General features: G+C 38.7%; 2 protein-coding genes and 2 long non-coding RNA genes across 4 annotated transcripts; 1 reads left to right on the top strand and 3 right to left on the bottom strand.

Moving 5' to 3' along the window:
- Positions 1-2700: 2700 nt before the first annotated feature.
- LOC103522762 (clavesin-1-like) lies at positions 2701-14222 on the bottom strand. The gene is made up of 4 exons (XM_026832698.1): positions 14171-14222; positions 11944-12037; positions 4474-4590; positions 2701-3052 (listed from the first exon to the last, which is right to left on the bottom strand). Exons 1-4 carry the CDS (start codon positions 14202-14204, stop codon positions 2701-2703), a joined length of 597 nt encoding a protein of 198 aa, XP_026688499.1. The 5' UTR covers positions 14205-14222.
- On the bottom strand, positions 5970-6802 carry LOC108254146. Its single transcript, XR_001809880.2, has 2 exons — positions 6599-6802; positions 5970-6138 (listed from the first exon to the last, which is right to left on the bottom strand). It is a non-coding gene; the product is annotated as an uncharacterized LOC108254146 (long non-coding RNA).
- Positions 6956-9743, bottom strand: LOC113472963. Its single transcript, XR_003395080.1, has 2 exons — positions 9542-9743; positions 6956-7118 (listed from the first exon to the last, which is right to left on the bottom strand). It is a non-coding gene; the product is annotated as an uncharacterized LOC113472963 (long non-coding RNA).
- Positions 14223-14989: 767 nt separating the features above from the next.
- On the top strand, positions 14990-23434 carry LOC113472958 (tachykinins). The gene is given in 5 exon segments (XM_026832738.1): positions 14990-15172; positions 18452-18528; positions 20147-20354; positions 21074-21148; positions 23300-23434. Coding segments are annotated over 5 exon segments (600 nt in total). The 5' UTR covers positions 14990-14994; the 3' UTR covers positions 23362-23434.
- The last annotated feature ends 1612 nt before the right edge of the window (positions 23435-25046 follow it).

Raw genomic sequence — 25046 nt, 5'->3', positions numbered from 1 at the left:
ATAATAATATTACTTACAGTTATAAGGGGGTCAAAACCCCCTGCCGTAAAATAAATAAATAAATTAAAAAAAAAACTTCCTAAATAGGTCAGACAGGTAGCATTTTTTTATGACTGGTTTCTTAAACACACCATAACCATCATTCAAAATGAAATTTCATTTTTAGATAGAAACAAAAGAGGAAGAAAGAAAGGGAGAGAGGGAAAGAAAGAAAGAGAGAGAGAGAGAGAGAGAGAAATAGGGTGGTAGGTATTGAGGTAATATTTCCCATTTACACATACCTACCATGTGTTGCTTATACACTTGAAGGCTTTCTTGGAAAAAGGGCTTCACCCTGGGGAGCCCCTTTTGGGTAAATTTGCCTCTTCTAATGCGGCATGTTGTTGAGAGCTAGTCCCATAAGGGATTATGGGTCTCAATTATTCACAAAGATACACGAGTTTTTGTAAAATCTTCCCAATACTTTTCAATGAAAATCAAAAACATTGAAGCTGATGTTTTACTCAAGCTGATGTTTTACTCAATGTCTCTTCTTCAGAGCCCTTCTTGATTAGAACATTACAATCACATTGAATAAAAACAAGCCCCGGCTGTTTGAAATGCTAACTTGGTTGTTAACAGGTAAATGTATTGGAAAATGTAAAGAGAACAGTTTTATGCTGATGCATAAGGTTTGATGACGGGAACTGTAACTGCTGAGGTCTTATAATTCCGAAAGAGAGGAGGAACACAGGAGAAAGCCAGTCGTTCCGAGAACAAGCCCTGTCTCTTCAGGATTTTAGGATAAAGTTCGCTTGGGTCGGAATCGAACCCGCGACCTAGAGACGTAACACTATTTGACCGAAAGATTGTGAGGTCTATGTTTTAACACTTGACAGTTTTGCATTTGGAATGTTTGTTTGTTCCACTATAACTCGCGATTGCCTGGTCCGATTTTATTGAAATTTGGTACCCGATATTAAAACATCAATGCACGCGTCGATACTTGAAATTTGGAGTCCCAAACCTAAGCGGGGAGGATTTCCCCAGTACATCTTACATAGGTACATCCACGTGAGTCATCATCATAAACCTTTCTATGGTTTCTGCAAACAAGCTTTATTAGGTCTAAAGACCCTAACTCAGGTAAATCCATTGTCTAATAAAGGAGTCGAAGTACACATTTATAGAACAGGAATATTTTTTACTCCTTGTAGATTCTCCACTCCCCTTGTTACATAACAGTTTGTACATTTGGACCCCCTCCAGGTGGAGAAAACACTAAGCATTGATATTGATACCTAAAAGCCTAAATCCTAACATTTAACAATCTAACATAGAATGTAATTGTGTATGAAAACCGTATCGTATGCCTTAGCAGAAATGTCTCCGCTCTATTATTTTGTTTGTGTTTTCGTCGTCAAATCTTCTCCCTTGTCGCTTTGTTGGGAAAAAGGTCAAGAGATGAGCTTAGGCCTTTGCAGGCTTGAGGCCCTTTATAGTCTTTACTCTTTATAATGCTTCGTCCATTGGTACAAAGTAAGTATGCAGATGTTGCTAATATCTAACATAGTATGTAATTATGTATGAAGGTAGGTGAAACACTAAGCATTGATATGGTACCTAATATCTAACATAGTATGTAATTATGTATAAAGGTATGTGAAACACTAAGCATTGATATGATACCTAATATCTAACATAGTATGTAATTATGTATGAAGGTAGGTGAAACACTAAGCATTGATATGGTACCTAATATCTAACATAGTATGTAGGTACTATGTAATTGTGTATGAAGGTATGTGAAACACTAAGCATTGATATGATACCTATCTAACATAGTATATGTAATTATGTATGAAGGTAGGTGAAACACTAAGCTTTGATATGGTACCTAATATCTAACACAGTATGTAATTATGTATGAAGGTATGTGAAACACTAAGCATTGATATGATACCTAATATCTAACATAGACAACATAGTATGTAATTATGTATGAAGGTATGTGAAACACTATCTAACATAGTATGTGGGTACCTATATGATATTTGAGTGAATACAATTAAGTATGCTATCAGCACCTTTCTTTTGATGAAATTGGATCTTGAAAAAGTTCGTCCAGTTCAGACTTATGTGGCGTATGGTACAGGTGGGTCAATAAATGGTACCTTTTTTAGGTGGGCGAATAAATGGTACACTTACCCTATCTACCTTTCTAGTGGCCCATCCCTAGCTTCAAAGTTTTATACCTTCTCTACCGTGAATGTCGTTTGTCGTATGCCTTGCCCAGTGGCGTGAATGGTCGGCATAAGTAGACCACTAGCAGATCACACTGTAAGGTCAGCTGTCACTATCAGGTAGACCTGACAGGTACACCTGATCAGGTATACCTGACACCTGATGAGATCAGCACACTGTAAGGCCAGCTGTCACTATCAGGTAGACCTGACAGGTACACCTGATCAGGTATACCTAACACCTGATGAGCACACACACTATCTAGACCTGACAGGTATACGGCTGAAAAGGTCCGTCTCTCAGGTCTACCTGATACCTGATGAGCACACAAACTATCAGGTAGACCTGACGACAGGTACACCTGATCAGGTCCACCTGATAGTGAGTGGCTGGCCCAAGGTTTATACGGCTTTTACCTAACTCCCCCTTTTGCAAACCTCACCACCCCCCACTGATTCCTTTGCCATCCCTACCGTATCACAACATAGTTAAGACAGCGCCTACCTTATCCCGAGTCTTCTCCTTAAGGAACGGTTTGACCAGGGCAAGCAACACGTCCACCTGGACGGGCTCGTTGATAAAGTGGATCGCCTTGAACCGGGCCGGATAACAATCCTGAAGTCCGGATATCATGGTCCGGAGTAGCGTCGGACTGGCGTAGATCGACGTTTGGTTCCAGTCAAGAAGAAACACAAAGCCGGAGTATTGGATTTTGGTGTCCACCAGGAGTGAGTCCATCAGGAGTAGGAGAGACTTGAAGATGGCCTCCAGAGAGAAGAGGTGACTCGACCAGTTGCGCAGGGACAGAAACAGAACGCAACGGCCGTTCCTGGAACGAAGGAGAAAGAGAGAGAGATGAGAGAGAGAAAGTAAGCATCGAATTGGATTGAATGGAATATTGTGCTTTATTTATAACAAACTAGCCGAAATCCGTCGCTTCGCACCGGATTTCTGCTAGTAAATCCTTAAGGCATGGCCGTTCATGTCACTCATCCATTTAGTGGTCTTGACAAAGTTTCATAGCAATCGGATGAGCGGTTTGGCCAGGCATAAAGTTCGAACACACATGCACACACAAACAAATATTCATTTTTATATATTAGAAGATTAAAATAAAAAAAAAGATGGAGAGAAAGAGAGAGAGACGGAGATAAAGATAGGAAAGGGAGAGAAATGGAGGGAAAGAAAGGGAGAGAGAGAGTTTGTAATTACCTACATGCCTGCACTTTATAGTTTTAAATGTTAAATACGTGGTTATAATAATAAAAACGAACCGGAAAATAGCCTATAACCTTCACGGGAGTGCAAGCAATAAGTTGACAAAGTTTCATAGCAATCGGATGAGCGGTTTGCCCAGGCATAAAGTTCGAACGAACAAACAAACACACACACACACAAACAAATATTCATTTTTATATATTAGAAGATTAAAATACAAAAAAAGATGGAGAGAAAGAGAGAGAGACGGAGATAAAGATAGGAAAGAGAGAGAAATGGAGGGAAAGAAAGGGAGAGAGAGAGTTTGTAATTACCTACATGCCTGCACTTTATAGTTTTAAATTTTAAATACGTGGTTATAATAATAACAACAACAACGAATAAAGCAATTACTGAAAAGGGACAGAAATTGAAAAGAGAGTAATAGAATGGAATATACCTGGAATATGATTATCTTGTTTAATGTTTATCCTGCTGGAATAGCACTAAAAGTTCCTTTGCTCCCGCTGTCAAACAATGGTCTTTTACATGTTTAATGTTTATCCTGCTGGAATAGCACTAAAAGTTCCTTTGCTCCCGCTGTCTAACCATGGTCTTTTACATGTATTTTTACTTTTTATAGTTCTGCCGAAATCGAAATCTAACTCACCTGAGAATCAGGAGTGCGGGGTTCAATCCCTGCCGATGTATGAAATTCTGTCCCTAAAGAGTTTGACCCTAGTAAAAATAATATCCTACTGCTTTGTTAAAGAGACTCTCAATTCGTCTTTTTTAGTCCGTCCTTCCTTTATTATTACAATAGTAATAAAAAAGGTATAATCCCTTATACCTTAGATCGAATAAACTACGGGCTAAAAAATTCCCGGAGGGACGGACCCAGCTTGTTATTTATTAGTCTAAGCCTCATAGCGTAGAGTAAGGAACGTAAAATTGGTCCTTTTGGTTCTCCTTTCAAAAATGGCTAATGAAACCCTCCAAGTCTCTCTCACTTGTATTCGTCAGCCCCGGTCTCTCACAGACATCCGAACTCACCTGTCCCTATCCGGCAATACGCCAGGGAACCGGTTTCGCAGGCAAATCTGAACGTAGGGATCTTTCAAGCTGAGTTGGCCGAAAATTTCCGGATGCGTTTTGCGGAAGTGGATGTAAATGCCAATCCATGAAGAGCATGGATGATGGAAATTAGTACCCTACACGCCTTACACTTGAATTTAGACCACGCTACGCCACTGCTCATGGCGATTCCTGTTGGAACGCCTCTGTTTGGAACACCAAGTCATTAAATAAACAACAAGAATTGGAACCTTAATTATCAAATGCAATCAAAGGCAGAAATAGGTTCCAAATGGAATTGGAAAACAAACATTTACTCATCTTGCGAAGTTCTGTGTGTTGGGCATGGTACCTTAAGGTAGCTTATTGCCAAACTTAATTATCAAATGCAATCAAAGGCAGAAATAGGTTCCAAATGGAATTGGAAAACAAACATTTACTCATCTTGCGAAGTTCTGTGTGATGGGCTTGGGGCAAAAGGAGAGCCTTAAGGTAGCTTGTTGCCCAATTGAAGTAAAGACAATATTGGGGAACGAATATTGAGATATTTGAGATTCAAATTTATACGGAGTGATTCAATTTCAATAAAGTAGGTATACAACCTCTGTTGGCGAGGCGAGTAGGTTCGCACACCGGAGGTCTCAGGTTCAATTCCTGACGGGGTCGGAGTTTTTTCGAGCCTGTGCTTTGCAATACGGACGGTGAACTCAGCTGTTGAAACCTCAAAAAGAGTGAGGCGACTTTTGTCAGGCGACAGCTTCATCACAAATAATTAATATTGCCTATAGGTATTTCGATTAGGTTTATTTTTCCCCCGCTCTAGCTTTTTGTGAGCTCTCCAGCTTCACCTAAAATAATATTAATTATTTTATTTAGATAATTAAATCACCTTAATACCTACCTCGATTTCTTTCAATTCCTCTTGAGTCTAGAATCTAAAGCTGTGTCCACACAACCTCGTCGATAGAAGAGATGAATCTATGTTGTCGAGGCAGTGTACGATTTCAGTCGACGTAGATCGACCATTGATCGACGGTCGGTCTACGCGGTCGACTATGTTTGTACACGCAAGTCTTTATAATTCTAAATCATGATTTATTTGTGGTGAAGCTGAGAGCTTCTTCACAATTTTTGTGTATATCACAGCATTACTAAGAGCATCCTGTACTATTTCTGTCATATCTATAATTTCTCTTTTTACTCTGTTAATGCCGCCACTGGTCGCTACTCGATTAAAGTAGCTACTCAATTGTCCTCACGAGGCTGAGTGCACCCCGAACTCTAAGCACAGAGCCGAAAAAAAATCTCGGCCCCGCCTGCAATCGAACCCGGACCTCCTGTGTGCAAGCCTAGTCCACTCGGCCACGGAGGTTGCTCGAAACCTTTTGTAAAACACCCACCTGCTTGGTTTCTTTTCTTGATGACCTGTTTCATTTTGGCTATAGGGCTCCAAACCCTTTGTAAAACACCCACCTGCTTGGTTTCTGTTCTTGATGACCTGTTTCATTTTAGCCAGGGCTTCGTCTCTAGGGGGCCGAACTTTGGGCTGCACCATGTCGGGTCGAGGCGGTATCACCCCAAACCCGGCATACTCTGCCTCGGTATTGAACTGGAAAATCATCGGCCTCGGCAGTTTGACTCGGTCTGGAAAAGAGAGGAAATTGGGGTTTTCAATAACTAGTAATTATTTTAAAAAAATAGCTAGTAATTATTTTAAATATGTAATTATCAGCGCCGCTTTCGCATTAGGTACTTCAAGACACTTTCTTTTAAGGTGTGTCCACACATAGTCAAAGGCTGTTGATCGACGTGAATTTATTGTGAGTCGATGTCGATGGACGGCCGGTCAACTATGTTTGGACACACCTTTACATTAATGCCTATCCAAGAACGAAAAAGTTTGGTCGGAAAATTTCCTCCCTGGCCGGGATTTGAACCCGGCATCTCCAGGTTGAGAGTCAGTGCTCTTGACCACTCGGCCACAGAGAGGACCATTCATTAAGGAATCATTTTTTTATAGTGCCACACACCAACACGCTATAGGACTTTCATCTTGAGGTTGCTTAAGGCATTAAAGGTACACCTAATTCATGTAGGTACTCACCAAGTTAACAGATGAGAGACAGTATTGTCAGAATCCCTAATGACATATTGTCAGAGACCCTAACTTTGTTTTTACTGATCACCAAAACACTACCAACTGTTACCAAACAGTACTGAGTCACAGTTGGAACTCATCAGACATATTCATCAAAACAAGACTCGTATCAGGGTTAGACATCTTTACCCGAAACAAACTCAACTAAGGAACAGAAAAAAAGGAACCAGGAGAAAAAAGAAAAAAAATCCTTTACACTTCTTCTGAAATTTATAGGACTTTCTTCTTGATTTTATTATTATTTTAGCTGTTTCATTTTGGCTATAGGGCTCCAAACCCTTTGTAAAACACCCACCTGCTTGGTTTCTGTTCTTGATGACCTGTTTCATTTTGGCTAGGGCCTCATCTCTAGGGGGCCGAACTTTGGGCTGCACCATGTCGGGTCGAGGCGGTATCACCCCAAACCCGGCATACTCTGCCTCAGTGTTGAACTGGAAAATCATCGGCCTCGGCAGTTTGACTCGGTCTGGAAAAGAGAGGAAATTGGGGTTTTCAATAACTAGTAATTATTAAAAAAGAAAAAAAAATAAAAAAATAGGTAGCTAGTGGGTAATTATTTTAAATAGGTATGTAATTATCAGCGCCGCTTTCGCATTAGGTACTTCTATGCACTTTCTACTGCTAGAGTAAAGGGACTTTTCAGTCCTATGCGAGCAGAATAAATAAGCACTATTATTATTATTACCTATTCTTCTTTTAAGGTGTGTCCACACATAGTCGAAGGCTGTTGATCGACGTGAATTTATTGTGAGTCGATATCGATCGACGGCCGGTCAACTATGTTTGGACACCTTTACATTAATGCTTATCCAAGAACGAAAAAGTTTGGTCGGAAAATTTCCTTCCTGGCCGGGATTTGAACCCGGTATCTCCAGGTTGAGAGTCAGTGCTCTTGACCACTCGGCCACAGAGAGGACCATTCATTAAGGAATCATTTTTTATAGTGCCACACGCCAACACGCTATAGGACTTTCATCTTGAGGTTGCTTAAGGCATTAAAGGTACACCTAATTCATGTAGGTAGGTACTCACCAAGTTAACAGATGAGAGACAGTATTGTCAGAATCCCTAATGACATATTGTCAGAGTCCCTAACTTTGTTTTTACTGATCACCAAAACACTACCAACTGTTACCAAACAGTACTGAGTCACAGTTGGAACTCATCAGACATATTCATCAAAACAAGACTCGTATCAGGGTTAGACATCTTTACACGAACCAAGCTGAACTAAGGAACAGAAAAAAAGGAACCAGGAGAAAAAAAAAAAAAATCCTTTCCACTTCTTCTGAAATTTATAGGACTTTCTTCTTGATTTTCTTATTATTTTAGGACTGTTTAATCTGGCAGTCTAAAGAAAGCACTATACTTACTTATACTAGGTACCTACTTGAAAACAGGTCGGTCGAATAGATTTTCAAGTCCTGGATTTGGCCCGAGGCGGATTTTATCCTGAACGGATATCGTTCTCAGAACGGCTGGCTTTTTCCTATCCGGTGCTGCCTCTCACAAACGACTGTTTTACTTCTCAAGGATGATCACCATCACCTCACCCCTGTGTATGGCTGATACAAAAAGATGTATGGCTATAGCTGAAGGGTGTTGAACTGGAAAATCATCGGCCTCGGCAGTTTGACTCGGTCTGGAAAAGAGAGGAAATTGGGGTTTTCAATAACTAGTAATTATTAAAAAAGAAAAAAAAATAAAAAAATAGGTAGCTAGTGGGTAATTATTTTAAATAGGTATGTAATTATCAGCGCCGCTTTCGCATTAGGTACTTCTATGCACTTTCTACTGCTAGAGTAAAGGGACTTTTCAGTCCTATGCGAGCAGAATAAATAAGCACTATTATTATTATTACCTATTCTTCTTTTAAGGTGTGTCCACACATAGTCGAAGGCTGTTGATCGACGTGAATTTATTGTGAGTCGATATCGATCGACGGCCGGTCAACTATGTTTGGACACCTTTACATTAATGCTTATCCAAGAACGAAAAAGTTTGGTCGGAAAATTTCCTTCCTGGCCGGGATTTGAACCCGGTATCTCCAGGTTGAGAGTCAGTGCTCTTGACCACTCGGCCACAGAGAGGACCATTCATTAAGGAATCATTTTTTATAGTGCCACACGCCAACACGCTATAGGACTTTCATCTTGAGGTTGCTTAAGGCATTAAAGGTACACCTAATTCATGTAGGTAGGTACTCACCAAGTTAACAGATGAGAGACAGTATTGTCAGAATCCCTAATGACATATTGTCAGAGTCCCTAACTTTGTTTTTACTGATCACCAAAACACTACCAACTGTTACCAAACAGTACTGAGTCACAGTTGGAACTCATCAGACATATTCATCAAAACAAGACTCGTATCAGGGTTAGACATCTTTACCCGAAACAAACTCAACTAAGGAACAGAAAAAAAGGAACCAGGAGAAAAAAGAAAAAAAATCCTTTACACTTCTTCTGAAATTTATAGGACTTTCTTCTTGATTTTATTATTATTTTAGGACTGTTTAATCTGGCAGTCTAAACAAAGCACTATACTCACCTTACCTACTTATACTAGGTAGGTACCTACTTGAAAACAGGTCACTGGAATAGATTTTCAAATAGATTCCCAAGTCCTTGGTTTGGCCCGAGGCGGATTTTATCCTGAACGGATATCGTTCTCAGAACGGCTGGCTTTTTCCTATCCTGTCTTACTTCTCTCTTCGATTTAGGGACGACAAGACCTTAGCTGATACAGTTCTTTGTATTAAACTTCTAAAAGAAACAAAAAAAAATACCTACTTATTCTAATATTAGGCACAGATCCAGTATTAACTCGGGTCAAACAGGTCTCCTAAATACACTAGAATTTCTAATAGGTTAATTAAAAATGCATTACCTGCAGAATGAAAGATAACTGCATCTCAGGTGTAGATTGCTTATGTCTACATTGCACAATTTACTAGGGACTATAAAGCACAATAGAAAATATCTTTAAACACAATATGAAATATTGTAAACACGATAAAATGGTAAACAAACTGAAGATCTTGTTTTGTTTTGTTTTTTTTTTTTTTTTTTTTTTTTTGTTTTTTTTTTACCAAGAAAAAATGTCGGTAAGTACCTACTCTAAGCAAGTAACACACCTCATGCACTAAGGATGTTTACAGTAATTGAAGTACAATTCACAGGTACCTCTAATATCAGCAAAAAATAATTAGCGGCTCTCAAACCGAGTGGGTCCAAATTCTGGATCTGATTTTTTCTCGTAGCCTTTTAAAAACAGGAGAAAAAAAGTTAACCTGATTACATTTCTTTCCTTCCTATAGGATAAGGAAAGTAAAAAATTAAAAGAAAAACAGCAAACCTACCTGATCTATTGTGTCTCTTCTTAGCTTCTTACCCATTGAGGACATATTACGGGATGGGCATGCTACCACACAGACCACGATATAATCATTTCTTACATTCGCAACACCTTCTGGATGTTTCAAAACCTTCCTAGTTGAACCTCCCTTTAACTAACTTTTCTCGTGTCAATTTTTAGTCAATTACCTACGTAAATTGCGTTAAAATCAGATAATGCGAGATTATAGACACTAAAACTTTGAGAACTGCTCGCTCAAGTACACTGTGATTTTGATAAGTAGGTAGTAAGATAGGTATAAGATGTATAAAAAATATAACTGGAATTTCGTGAAAAAAAAAAAAGATAACACTCTTTGTCTTATCTTTTTTTCTTGAAGAGCTACTTAGCTGAGGCGAGTTTGTGATGCAAGAAATAATTATAGCGACTTCTGAATCACTGTTGATAAGTCTTATCTGAGATGGGTTTGTCACGGAGTCTAAATATAGAGTCTTTATGACAGTCCCGGGTTCGATTCCCAGAGATAAAAAAAAAAATAAAAAAATGTGCGTTGGTATTTCTATTACAAATATATATCTTATTAGTACATCAAGTTTAGCAGGTAAAACACAAAAATTGTTCAGTGGGTACAACAAATTTAATCAATGATTAAAGTAACGTTGAACAACGTTTGAAATGCTGCATGCATTCTGTTTGATTGATTAACTTAATCATTGATTATCTCAATGTGTGGTTCAGCCGCGGAATGCACTTTAAATTTTATGTACCTACTTAGTCGAAATCGTATTCAGACCATAAACAACAACAGCTGTTCATGGGTTATTTCTATGTACCTATACCTACCTCGTTTTAGGCCAGCCACTCGCTATCAGGTAGACCTGACAGGCACACCTGATCAGGTCCTCCTGTCAGGTCTAACTGATGGTGTGTGTGTTCATCAGGTACCAGGTAGACCTGACAGGCGGACCTTTTCAGCCGGACCTGTCAGTTCTACCTGATAGTGAGTGGCTGACCTTAGCTTATCAAACTGTTCGCGTATTGGTCTTTATGTTCCTACATGTGCATAAAAAGTACATGAAAAGGAAACTGCACAGTTGAACCCCAGGGGCAAAATCAATGATATTTTAACATTTTTACATTAGTTAATATGTAATTGAGGAGCTGGGTGCAAAAAGGGAAATATGGATCCTACATGTGCATAAAAAGTACATGAAAAGGAAACTGCACAGTTGAACCCCAGGGGCAAAATCAATGATATTTTAACATTTTTACATCAGTTAATATGTAATTGAGGAGCTGGGTGTAAAAAGGGAAATATGGATTTTTTGCCCTTTTTGCGTAAAACGGTTTTTTTAATAGAACGTGGTGCGCTCTATCTTCCAGCGTTTGAGCTGCAGTAGCTGGCTTTCTCCTATCCTGTCTTCCTTCTCTCTTCGATTTCGGGACGATAAGACCTAGCAGTTACAGTTCCCTCTGTCAAACCTCTTGAAAAAAAAAATTACATGTATGTATTTTTACTTTTTATAGTTCTGTCGAAATCGAAATCTAACTCACCTGAGAATCAGGACTGCGGGGTTGAATCCCAGCCGATGTATGAAATTTTGTCCCTAAAGAGTTTGACCATAGTAAAAATAATACCCTACTGCTTTGGTAAAGGGACTATAAATTCGTCTTTTTTATTTATTAGCCTAAGCCTCATAGCGTAGAGTAAGGGACGTAAAATTGGCCCTTTTGGTTCTCCTTTCAAAAATGAAACCCTCCAAGTCTCTCTCACTTGTATTTGTCAGCCCCGGTCTCTCACAGACATCCGGACTCACCTGTCCCTATCCGGCAATACGCCAGGGAACCGGTTTCGCAGGCAAATCTGAACGTAGGGATCTTTCAGGCTGAGTTGGCCGAAAATTTCCGGATGCGTTTTGCGGAAGTGGATGTAGTTCTCCAGAAGATCCACGCTGGTCTCTGGATTCATCTTGCGTGTGTGGAGAAACCGAAGAAGAAAGTTATCGTTGTTGACGTCTTCCAGACAATCTGAAATTACAGTTCAAATTGTGTGTCAGGCATGAATGCTTTCTCATAAATGTCATTCCTCCAGCAATGTATTCTGTGTCGTTTTGGCAACCCAAACTTTAATCAGTCCGTTAATAAATTTTATTGGTTGTTTCTCTCTCCAGAAGATCCTATATCTATTGTGTACGTACCTACTTCCATTATTCTGATAAATAAATCTTTCTCATAAATGTCATTCCTCCAGCAATGTATTCTGTGTCGTTTTGGCAATCCAAACTTTAATCAGTCCGTTAATAAATTTTATTGATTGTTTCTCTCTTCAGGGGATCCTAATATATCTATTGTGTACGTACCTACTTCCATTATTCTGATAAATAAACCTTTCTCATAAATGTCATTCCTCCAGCAATGTATTCTGTGTCGTTTTGGCAATCCAAACTTTAATCAGTCCGTTAATAAATTTTATTGGTTGTTTCTCTCTCCAGGAGATCCTACCTATATCTATTGTGTACGTACCTACTTCCATTATTCTGATTAATAAATCAATTCAATTCAATACGGTGAGGTTATTTTATGTCTTAACTTAGACTTGAACCACCAACCCTTGGATCCGAAATCCACCACACGAACCATCACACTGAGGTCGGGTAAGTCACATGTTTTAAAGAGTGCTAGAAAGTTGACTTTTAAGTTGACAACTGTTAAAACACGAGATTTCTCTCCCTTGGGGAAAAGACACACATAAAGGAGAACCCTCGTGTCCTCATGGCGATTCCTGTTGGAACTCCTCTGTTTGGAACACCAAGTCATTAAATAAACAACAAGAAATGGAACCTTAATTATCAAATGCAATCAAAGGCAGAAATAGGTTCCAAATGGAATTGGAAAACAAACATTTACTCATCTTGCGAAGTTCTGTGTGTTGGGCTTGGTACCTTAAGGTAGCTTGTTGCCCAATTGAAGTAAAGACAATATTGGGGAACGAATATTGAGATATTTGAGATTCAAATTGATACGGAGTGATTCAATTTCAATAAAGTAGGTATACAACCTCTGTTGGCGAGTTCGTGATGTTCGATCTCGAATAAAAGATCGATCTTTTGAATCGATTCGAATCGGAAGGCTAAAAATCGATCCATCAGAGCGATCTCACTTAAAGAATCGATCTCAAGAAAATCGATCTTCGATCTTTCACGCACTTGTGTTTTGTGGCTTTTGTGTGAAAAACTCAAAAACTTGAAAAAGACACAACAGACAAAATCAAATTGCGATTGATTGATTGATTGATTGATTGATTGATTCAATTAGCTTCCGAAAACGAAATGCGAGTTTTGAATATTCGCGCGCTCACAATGCTCATATTAAAAAATGCATCCTTCAGATGGGAACGTGTTCGGTGGGAAATTCGCTTTTTTGGCGGGTGATTTTTTTTTCTTGGATTTTTTTATCCCTCTTAAAAAAAAAAGATCGAAGTCTCGATCTCTCTTCAAATTTCGATTAATCGATCTCGATTCAAGGGCAAAAGATCGATTCAAAAACCGATCGATCTCTGGCGAGTAGGTTCGCACACCGGAGGTCTCAAATTCAATTCCTGACGGGGTCGGAGTTTTTTCGAGCCTGTGCTTGCAATACGGACGGTGAACTCAGCTTTGGAAACCTTAAAAAGTGTGAGGCGACTTTTGTCAGGCAGGAATATAATTAATATTGCCTAGGTATTTCGATTAGGTTTATTTTTCCCCCGCTCTAGCTTTTTGTGAGCTCTCCAGCTTCACCACAAATAATATTAATTACCTATTTAGTTAATTAACACCAGAATGCCCGATGGAGTCAAAATGATGAAGTCAAAAAATTGTTTGTGGTGAAGCTGAGAGCTTCCTCACAATTTTTGTGTATATCACAGCATTACTAAGAGCCTCCTATACTATCTGTCATATCTATAATTTCTCTTTTTAATCTGTTAATGCCGCCACTGGTCGCTACTCGATTAAAGTAGGTACTCAATTGTCCTCACGAGGCTGAGTGCACCCCGAACTCTAAGCACAGAGCCGAAAAAAAAAATCTCGGCCCCGCCGGCAATCGAACCCGGACCTTCTGCGTGCAAGCCTAGCCCACTCGGCCACGGAGGTTGGTCCAAACCTTTAGTAAAACACCCACCTGCTTGGTTTCTGTTCTTGATGACCTGTTTCATTTTGGCTAGGGCTCCAAACCCTTTGTAAAACACCCACCTGCTTGGTTTCTGAGAGTCTAATGTAGCAGTCGTTTCATTGCTACGAAATAAAAATGGCGGTGAAACACTCATCTTTTAAATAATAATAAATAAATGTCTAGAGTCTAATGTAGCAGTCGTTTCATTGCTACGAAATAAAAATGGCGGTGAAACACTCATCTTTTAAATAATAATAAATAAATGTCTTTGTGTCACGGAATCAAACATTTGCATGATACAAATTTCTTGACCCCGTCGGGAATCGAACCCGGGTCTTCCGCGTGCAAGGCGAGCGCAGTGACCACTACGCCATGGGAGCTGACCTGAAACACTCATGTTTTTCAGAAATAATAAAAAAAATATTTATGTTAATCCCTGTTTTCCATTTCCTCTATGCTTTCAGTCATGAACTTCCTGTGGTTGGGATGCTTGTGGCTCGCTACTGTCATCAGTGTGACGTCATCTCAGGACACAGACAAGCGGGTCGGGAATCGAACCCGGGTCTTCCGCGTGCAAGGCGAGCGCAGTGACCACTACGCCATGGGAGCTGACCTGAAACACTCATGTTTTTTCAGAAATAATAAAAACATCATTTATGTTAATCCCTGTTTTCCATTTCCTCTCACCCGGGTCTTCCGCGTGCAAGGCGAGCGCAGTGACCACTACGCCATGGGAGCTGACCTGAAACACTCATGTTTTTCAGAAATAATAATAATAATAAAAAAAATATTTATGCTAATCCCTGTTTTCCATTTCCTCTCTGCTTTCAGTCATGAACTTCTTGTGGTTGGGATGCTTGTGGCTCGCTACTGTCATCAGTGTGACGTCATCTCAGGACACAGACAAGCGAGCGCCCAAACCGAACGCTTTTGCCGCCATGCGAGGCAAGAAAGACTTTGACTACGACTCAGGTTTCTATTATGACAAGCGAGTCCCCATGGGATTTGCAGGTGAGTCACAACTAGCCTCTAACGAGGCAAGAAAGACTTTGACTACGACTCAGGTTTCTATTATGACAAGCGAGTGCCCATGGGATTTGCAGGTGAGTCACAACTAGCCTCTAAAAGCCAAGAGTCCAAAATGTTGGAATTGAAATGAAATGCTCTTCACTTGGATTGGTACGGTTTTGGATTTTGAATCAAAATTTTGGTCCTTTGTACAATACCAATGGGCCAATAACTGCCTCGGGGGCGTAGTGGTCAAGACGCTCGCCTGGTAAACAGGAGGGCGTGGGTTTGCTCCCAGCCGAGGCATGGAATTTTATCCTCATTTAATTGAGAATTTGACCACATAATAATGGAGCTTCAAGGGTTAGGTGGTAGAGAACGCCTTTGGCTTTAACCTCGCCTAGTGGTTACCTTCTTTTAAACAATAAAGGAATTTTTAGTATATTATTTAAAATTTCGGAGCAAAAAGGACCTGAGGGGAACCCCGGCCCCCTAAATACAGCCCTAACTGTCTACACATGCATGTGGTTTCAGGTTCAGGTCAAGATGTTTGTTGAATAGCTTTTGCCTCGCGTTGAAAAAATTTCATTAGAAGATTATGATTATTATGAATGAATAGGATTTGATGAAATGAAAGATACCTACATAATTATGTAGGAATGAGTAATTGTACATCATCTATCTGTAATCTCACCATTTTCACCTTTTCAACAAAATAAAATAAAATTCTAATGTAGGTACCTATGTAATGCAGCTATGTCTTGAATAATTAGGAAATGCCTTTTTTTACCTACTTAATTAGAAAATTAAAAAAAAAAATGTATCGTGTTACATAGAATAGAGGTAGGTACCTAATATGAAAGTTTGAAACAATCTTTAAAAAAAAAAAACTCTTTGTGCTTTCAACGAAATGCCAGGTTCTCTCCGCAAACATTTTGTATTGTTTCATTTTGAGACTTTGACCTCAAAATATCCCAGAGCTAGGAACCTTCCATCTGAGCAGACTTTTTACTTGACGTTTGTACAACCATGAGCTAAGATCGATATAGCTTTCTCCCATACCTACTGCTAAAAGTAGGCACTCAAATTTCTTATTATCAACGCTTTTGGGTGATTAGCTAAGTAGAGCTTTTGCCTCGCGTTGAAAAAATTTCATTAGAAGATTATGATTATTATGAATGAATAGGATTTGATGAAATGAAAGATACCTACATACTCGTACATCATCTATCTGCAGTAGTCTCACCATTTTCACCTTTTCAACAAAATAAAATAAAATTCTAATGTATGTAATGCAGCTATGTCTTGAATAATTACCTAGGAAATGCCTTTTTTTACCTACTTAATTAGAAAATTAAAAAAAAATAGGTATATCGTGTTAACATAGAATAGGTAGGTACCTAATATGAAAGTTTGAACTTTGAAACAGTTTTTTTTTTTTAAAAAAACTCTTTGTGCTTTCAACGAAATGCCAGGTTCTCTCCGCAAACATTTTGTATTGTTTCATTTTGACAATTTGACCTCGAAATGTCCCCGAATTATTACTTTCTATCTTGAGCTAAGTTTTTACTTGACGTTTGTGTACAACCATGAGCTTAGATCGATATAGCTTTCTCCCATACTACGAAATGTAGACACTCAAATTTCTTATTATCAACGCTTTTGGGTGATTAGCTAAGTAGGTACTTGACTGCCAACCACTTAGCAGCCAAGAAAAGAAACACGACTCCAAAATATTATTGAACTCTTGACCTTCAGACCGAGAGAGCATAGGTTCGAGTCTCAACCAAGTAATTTTTTTTCTATTAAGTAACTATTACTTTTTTCAATCGAGAATTTGATCATAGGTAATTTAATTAGGTACCTATATTAATATCCAGTACCGCCAACCACTTAGCAGCCAAGAAAAGAAACACGACTCCAAAATATTATTGAACTCTTGACCTTCAGACCGAGAGAGCATAGGTTCGAGACTCAACCAAGTAATTTTTTTTTTCTATTAGGTACCTATTACTTTTTTCAATCGAGAATTTGATCATAGGTAATTTAATTAAGTATATTAATATCCAGTACCTAATAGTTAAAGTAATTGTTGTGGAACAGAGCATAAGTCCCTCATTATTTATGTTTTTAAAATAAATTGTAGGTGAAATACATTATTAGATTAACCTGCATTTCCATAAGACTAATGTACCCATCGAATTTGACCTGAAAACTTGCAATTTGGAATCCTTCCCGAGATTATTCAAATACAGCAAATTGCATACACAGATAGTTTCACGGCGCCCATACAATTTTTTCCATGCTCCTCTGACAATTTTGTCTCCAAACGGCCCTAATAAAATAATTATTCCCTTAGTAGAGTTAGCCTAGTTAGTCCTAAATTAGAGTGGACGCAGCACATAAGGGATTAAGAAAAGACCCATCGAATTTGACCTGAAAACTTGCAATTTGGAATCCTTCCCGAGAGATTATTCAAATACAGCACATTGCATACACAGATAGTTTCACGGCGACCATACAATTTGTTCCATGCTAATCTGACAATTTTGTCTCCAAACGGCCCTAATAAAAAAATTATTCTCTTAGTAGAGTTAGCCTAGTTAGTCCTAAATTAAAATGGACGCAGCACATAAGGGATTAAGAAAAGACCACCTTAACATAATAATAGTCTAGCTACCTTGTAAGTGCTGGGTCGAAGGTTCGATTCCCGTCCGGGGTCGGGGGTGGATTTCATCCCGAACAGATAGTGTTCGTTCTCGGAACGGCTGCCTTTCTATCCTGTCTTCGTTCTCTCTCTTGTTTCGGGAAGATAAGACAGGATTTCGGTGGTAGGTATGAGAGAGAGAGAGAGAGAGAGAGAGAGAGAGAGAGAGAGAGAGAGTGGGTACCTACATAGTGTGGACAATGTGGACATGTTTCAGGCGATGTGTTTAGCTCTAGACGCTGCTTAGGGAAAGTAGGTATGCAAGTACATGCAGGTAGGTACATAGGGAGGTAGGTAATTACCTATTACCTATAGGTATCTATTTATAATATTTTATAGCAATTTTTTATTCTAGAACTAAATGACATTTTTGGTTTGCCAACACTCACACTTAACTTATACTTTTTATAGGACTTAAAGTTGGCACGTAGGTACCTTACTGTTTGGTATTGGACGTTTCGGGTCCGAACTCCAGACCCGTCTTCAGCAAATTGTCAATGTGTTATCATTCGCGAACTCCGCGAACTTGTCAATTAGAACATAAAAATTCTATTTTTTATTCTATTTCATTACAGGTGTAAGAGGAAAGAAGTTATCGGATGACTATTCTTCATTCTATGAATCCAAACGAGCGCCTTCTCGGAGCTTCTTCGCACGGTTGGTCCAGTGGTAACGCGCTTGCCTGCCATGCAGAAGGTACTGGGTTCGAATCCCACCATCGAAAAAATTTGTACTCGTTTTTCGATTGCAAATATTTCAACGGGTTACTTTCTGGTGTTCTCGTGTTGACCCAGCTTCTCGGAGCTTCTTCGCTGTCAAAGGTAATCTTCACTTTCGGGACGATAAGACCTTTTAGCAGTGCCCTTACTATAAACTCCCTCTACAAAACCTCTGAATTATAATGACAAAGGAAATACCTACATAAAATAAATAAAAATAAATAAGTACATAAAAATAAGGGGATTTACCTAGCTAAAAAAAAACTTTCCATTCACCATTTTTGTAGTTTTGTACTCAAATGCATACGACACAGACCACAAGCGTCCAATGTAGCAGTTGTTTCATCGCTACGAAATAAAAACGGCGGTGAAACACTCATCTTTTAAAAACAAAAAAAAAAAGTACATAAAAATAAGGGAATTTACCTACCTAAAAAAAAACTTTCCATTCACCATTTGTAGTTTTGTACTCAAATGCATAATCTTCCATTCGACTTGAAACCCAACACAATGGCGACAGTAAGGTTACAAGGGTAGGTGACATACAATTTATGTTTCAGCATTCAAGTCCGAGAAATCTGAAAGTTATTTCAATGCAAACTTTGGCACCGTTCCCGGAACGAAATTTAATGTGCTCGTTGTTGTACGTAATACGAAAGTAGTAATAATAATAATAAATAGTAATGAAATTCAAGAAATAGAGAAGAGAAGTAATAGAACATATGTACCTACCTTATATTCCTAAATTTCCTATGCGATCTTGTGCCCGTATCCACAGATATGAACTACATACTATTTGATAACAATATGATGGACAAATTTTCTGAAGTCAGCCAAAAGAAAACATTGCTAAATTTCCAACCATTGTAACGCGTATGCGGTGACGTCATTTTGATGTGAAAATATTTGCAATTTGATACGTTATTAACAGCGACAAACTACAGATACCTACCTCTTAGAGAAATATACTCGTAGGTAACACATTCTATTTAACTTATGATATAGTTTGGACTTGAACCTAGTGGTTACCTTTTCATTTGCCTTTTTGTTCTTTGGAGGTTTTGGCTCTAAATTCTACCCGTCTTCAGAAAATTCTCGTAACATCCTTTTTACTTTCTTTTCTCAAGTTAAGCAAGGTCTTTTGTAATGAAGAGCTTGTAATGACATGTGTTACTTTCCCATCAAACATACGAGACCTTGTTTAGACTGCGGAACTAAAGGGATTTTTCAGTCTCATTCTGATAGCTTAAACAAGATATATCAAGCGTGCCGGGAGGCGCGCGAAAGTTCGAAGCGCCAACCGGCCTATATTAACAAGGAAAAAGAGTTTCGTGGTTTTTAGTTAAATATCTCAGTTTGATGATTTTTATTTATTGCCCTTTTTGCACCCAGCTCCTCAATTAATACCTACATACCTAGCAAAATGTTGTATAGGTATACCTAAGCATAGTTATGATAGTCCTAATAAGTATTATTATACAACATAGGCTGTATAGGAGTTATCAGACTTATCAGTTATGAAAGTTATATGTGGGATATAAAGGTTACAAGGAGGTACCTAAATGAAGGGAACTGCTCACGCCAGACTTGTCCAGTCTCCTGGATGACATTCAAGTCCCGGACATGGACAAGCGGGCCCCGGCCAGATTTTTCGGCATGCGGGGCAAGAAAGGCCCGTCGTCGCAGAGCTTCTTTGGTATGCGGGGCAAGAAGGATTACGATCTGGAACCGTACTGGTATTCTAGAGCGGGGTACTCGGATGATCTTCGTAAAACGGTTTTTTTAATAGAACGTGGTGCGCTCTATCTTCCAGCGTTTGAACTGCAGTGATAACTTTTTTTTCGATGAGTTACAGAATTTTTTGTAAACATACTTTTCAAGGATTTTGATGAAAAATTGAAAACTTTAAAGTTAAATATCTGTTTGGTGATTTTTATTTATTGTTTATTGCCCTTTTTGCACCCAGCTCCTCAATTAATACCTACATACCTAGCAAAATGTTTTATAGGTATACCTAAGCATAGTTATGGTAGTCCTAATAAGTATTATTATACAACATAGGTTGTAGGAGTTATCAGACTTATCAGTTATGAAAGTTATATGTGGGATATAAAGGTTAAATTAATACCTACATACCTAGCAAAATGTTTTATAGGTATACCTAAGCATAGTTATGGTAGTCCTAATAAGTATTATTATACAACATATGTAGGTTGTAGGAGTTATCAGACTTATCAGTTATGAAAGTTATATGTGGGATATAAAGGTTACAAGGAGGTACCTAAATGAAATTCTTCTCAAAACTGCACAGTAATCATCATTCCACCCTGAATCTTCAGACCCCAAAGGTGTAGTGTTTCGTAGCAATGAGAAAACTGTTACACTAGACTCGTATTGTCTGTGTCGTAACATGCCCATCCCGTGGTATGCCTCGCATAAGATGGGCGAGAAGAGACACAATACTTCCCATCTGGGTAGATGATCTTTCACAACTTCTGAACGTGCTGAACGCCCCAGACACACCCACTGGTCGAGCGAAGCGAGATGTTTCAGGTTAGTCTGATTTATTTAGGCCCGGGGGGCACAAAGTGAGTTTAAACTCGGTAGTCGTAGTATGTAATGTAAACAGAAGGGATGAAATTAAGACCTTAACTAGGTAGATAGGTAATGTCTGGCTGGGGGACGTTAAACAGGGAGTAGACCAGCTTAGTCTGGCTGGGGGACTTCAAACAGGGAATATACCAGCCTGAATTTCCCTTGCTAAAGAAATAGCAAAGGTTGAGTGCGAAGGGTATTCACTCGTAAAATTTGTGGCCAAAACCAAATGTCAGCCCAAAGCAATCACCCTAGTTAGGGCTGGCGGCTGCTTGAGAGGCTAACGAAAAACGCCGACCCCTTCATGGGAAAGACGAAGTAAAAGAAGAAGAGTCTGATTAACTATCTAGGCCGGGGGCCACAAACTGAGCTTAAAACCGGGTGAAATTTTAATCTCGGTAATTATATTTATACTCTCGTATTATGTAATGTGAACAGAAGAGATGAAATTAAGATGGTTACTGGGTAGATAGGAAAGACCTACCTATCTATGTACCTACTAACCGTACATAGCTATCTACTTGCTGAAATTAATGTTGGTTTAATACCTATCTGACACAGAAATTTGTCAAAACATTGAGAGCATCTCTCGGCAGAATAATAAACCATTTCCTATTTTCTTGGGTATTTATCCTAGTTCTCAATCAAGACTGATTGTACCTCAGGGAACAGGGAGTTAATACCTACACGTAGGTACCTACCGGGAAATGTTATCATGATTGTACCTAAGGGATTTATGTGGCCGGGAAATGCGACGTTCCCGGAATGAGTTATGACTGCACATATGAGATATTAATTGCTTTCAAGACACAGGTTCTGCTGGGAACTGGGGGCCATGTCAAACTATGTTGCTTTTCGGGAATTAATAGTTGTTTTCGGAGATTGCTAGGTGTATGAGTGCATGTAAGTTAGGGAATATTGATTGGTTTGAAAGGATAGGACGGTCCGGTATTCTTAGATCATTCATGGGTGGAAACAGCTTCAAACCCATTAGTGCAGTTTGGAGTGTCCTGTACATGGGTATACTTACAGTAAAGGTTTAAAATAGAGGGGACTGTTCTGGTCTTACTGTCCCAAAATTGATGAAAGAAGAAAGACAGGATAAAAGAAATCTAGCCGATCCGAGAACGAACATCATCTCTTCAGGATAAAATCCGCCCCCGGGGCGGGAATCGAACCGCGGCCTAGCGCTTACAAGGCAGACGCGCTACCCTCCAAGCTAACTAGGTTGGCAGGCTAAAAAAATGATTGAATACCTAAAGTAGAGAGAGTGACAAACTAGTCCAAAGGGAGAGGGGACAAAGCAAAGAAAAAAAGAACGTGGAAAAATAATTTCCTTTCTTTCTTGACGTGAGACCATTTTGAAATGGTAATGGAACTGTATTTTAGTATTTTATATTATAAATTTTATGGTATTTCGCTCTTGGGCACGCAAGATTTTATATCTCTGCATACTAAGTAAAATGGATTAAATGAAATATTTGATTTCCATAGGGCACATTGTTGAAATGAAAGAGAGTACCATAGTTCCACATTTCGGTGGTGAACTGGTCAAGACGCTCGCCTGGTAGTCAGAAAGACGTGGGTTCAACCCCAGCCGGGGAATAGAATCCTCAACATTGTTTGAGATTTTTGAGAATTTGATGTCAATCAATTTGATTTGATCAGACAATTTATTATTTTTTATATGTAGGTAGATATATATGTCAATATGACAGGGGTTTTCTAAAGGATTTTTTCCACTCAACCCCTAGAAAGCTAAAAATGTGTCCACACATAGTCGACCGGCCGTCGATCAATGTCAACTGAACCGTCCGCACTGCCTTGATAACATAGTTTCTTCTGGTTGATCGACAACCGGTCGACTATGTTTGGAGTCCAAAATTTGGACACATCTTGAGATTAAGTTAACAAAGGACCAGGCAACTTAAGAACCCAACTTAACTTAAGAACCCAACAACCAAACTTTTTTTAGGCATTAATTTCAGTGCAATAGTCCTAAATTAAAATGGACGCGGCACATAAGGGATCAGGAAGACACCGCCTTAACATAATATATAATAGGCATTAATTACGTGTGTATGTTCCTTTCTTTTTCCTTTTCCACAGATATGCTTACGGCTAATTCTCTCGGCCTGTCTTCGCCTTCACAGCACTCGGCAGACAACTGAGTAGGATGGGCGGGTGTCACTCACAACTCACTCAATCCATCTCACACAATATCGACTATGTTAGGACATTATTATTAATTTTTAAATAACTTTGCATTCTTTTTTGTTTTCCTTTTCGATTTCTTTACAAGTCAACCTATCTAGTTATTCTGAATTATTGTAAAATGTAAACCTTTTTTTTTGGACATTCACTAAAACTAAAAAAAATCAACTATAAAAAAAGTAAAGCTCATAAAAAAAAAAGAAAATTTACCTATAAAAGTTCGATCGTAGGTAGAGAATGTAGAGATATTAGATTCCTACATACTTTTTCCCTCGACTTTCTTTGACCATAAAAGGTAGGTAGCAACTCTGGATATTCGAACGAAATCACCTACCTTCCTATTATTACCTTGAAATTGGTAGCTTTTACCTCTTAGTGGATACAATAATTGGGGTATCTTTTTCCGGATAACCTTTTTCTCGGTTTCTGATGGACCTATTTTGTTGTAACATGAGTAAGATTAGCGTTCGAGCTATCGCGGGACAGGACAACAGACGTGCATAAATACTACAAGAAAAGTTGTTAAAACTCTGAGCCCACTTCGTTTGTTCAATTACGAAAATACCTATTATTTCATTTTACTGATACTTCGATACTTTACTGTTTTACTTTACTGTTTTAAAATTGTTTTACTTATACTTAGCATTTATAAATTAGGCGAATGAACAGTTTGGAAGTATAAATTTAAATTCTTTTAAATTTTGTTTTTAAAATTAGTTAATTTTCATTAGTTTTAATGTATAATCGACCGAAGGCTAATTCTGTAGGTCGATTCACGGAGGGTTTGATAGTTACCTATGAAATTTTCTTTCCTATCTTTTTACTTTGTATTATTTTTTAATAGGTTTGATAGAAGGAACTGTAACAACGGAGGTCTTATCATTCCGAAAAGGAAGACAGGATTGGAGAAAGCCAATTGGGTGATGTAGTGGTCAAGACACTCGTCTAGTGAATAGCAAGCCAAGAGTTCAATTCTTAGAGAGATTGAAAATTTGACCACAAAAAGAGTTGAGGGCTAGATGGTAGAAAATGCTCCCGAAGGAATGCTTTCCATAAAAAAGGGATTTTAGATTCTTGTTTTAACGTTTCATTATTGTTACAAAACTTTTCATTATTATTAGATTATTACAAGAGGAAGCACTTAGCACTTCTTTCGACCAATTGCTAGATCCCAAAAAGCCCCGATGCCGATGTGGGTCGTAGAATGTGATTTTGGTTTATACGTTCCGATCTTAAACATCCAAATACCAAATTGACCGAGTACAGAATGGCGAAGGTCGGTGACAGACGGTAATAAAAGCACGACGCTCCCTTGCAGCCGAGGCATGGAATTTTATCCTCATTTAATTGAGAATTTGACCACATAATAATGGAGCTCTAAGGGTTAGGTAGTAGAGAACGCCTTTGGCTTTAACCTCGCCTAGTGGTTACCTTCCTTTAAACAATAAAGGAATTTTTAGTATATTATTTAAAATTTCGGAGCAAAAAGGACCTGAGGGGAACCCCGGCCCCTAAATACAGCCCTAACTGTCTACACATGCATGTGGTTTCAGGTTCAGGTCAAGAGGATAACCTTTTTCTCGGTTTCTGATGGACCTATTTTGTTGTAACATGAGTAAGATTAGCGTTCGAGCTATCGCGG

The sequence above is a fragment of the Diaphorina citri genome, unplaced genomic scaffold (genome assembly GCF_000475195.1).
Source record: "Diaphorina citri unplaced genomic scaffold, Diaci psyllid genome assembly version 1.1 scaffold80, whole genome shotgun sequence".
NCBI lineage: Eukaryota > Metazoa > Arthropoda > Insecta > Hemiptera > Psyllidae > Diaphorina > Diaphorina citri.
This window is presented reverse-complemented; position numbering and strand designations above follow the sequence as displayed.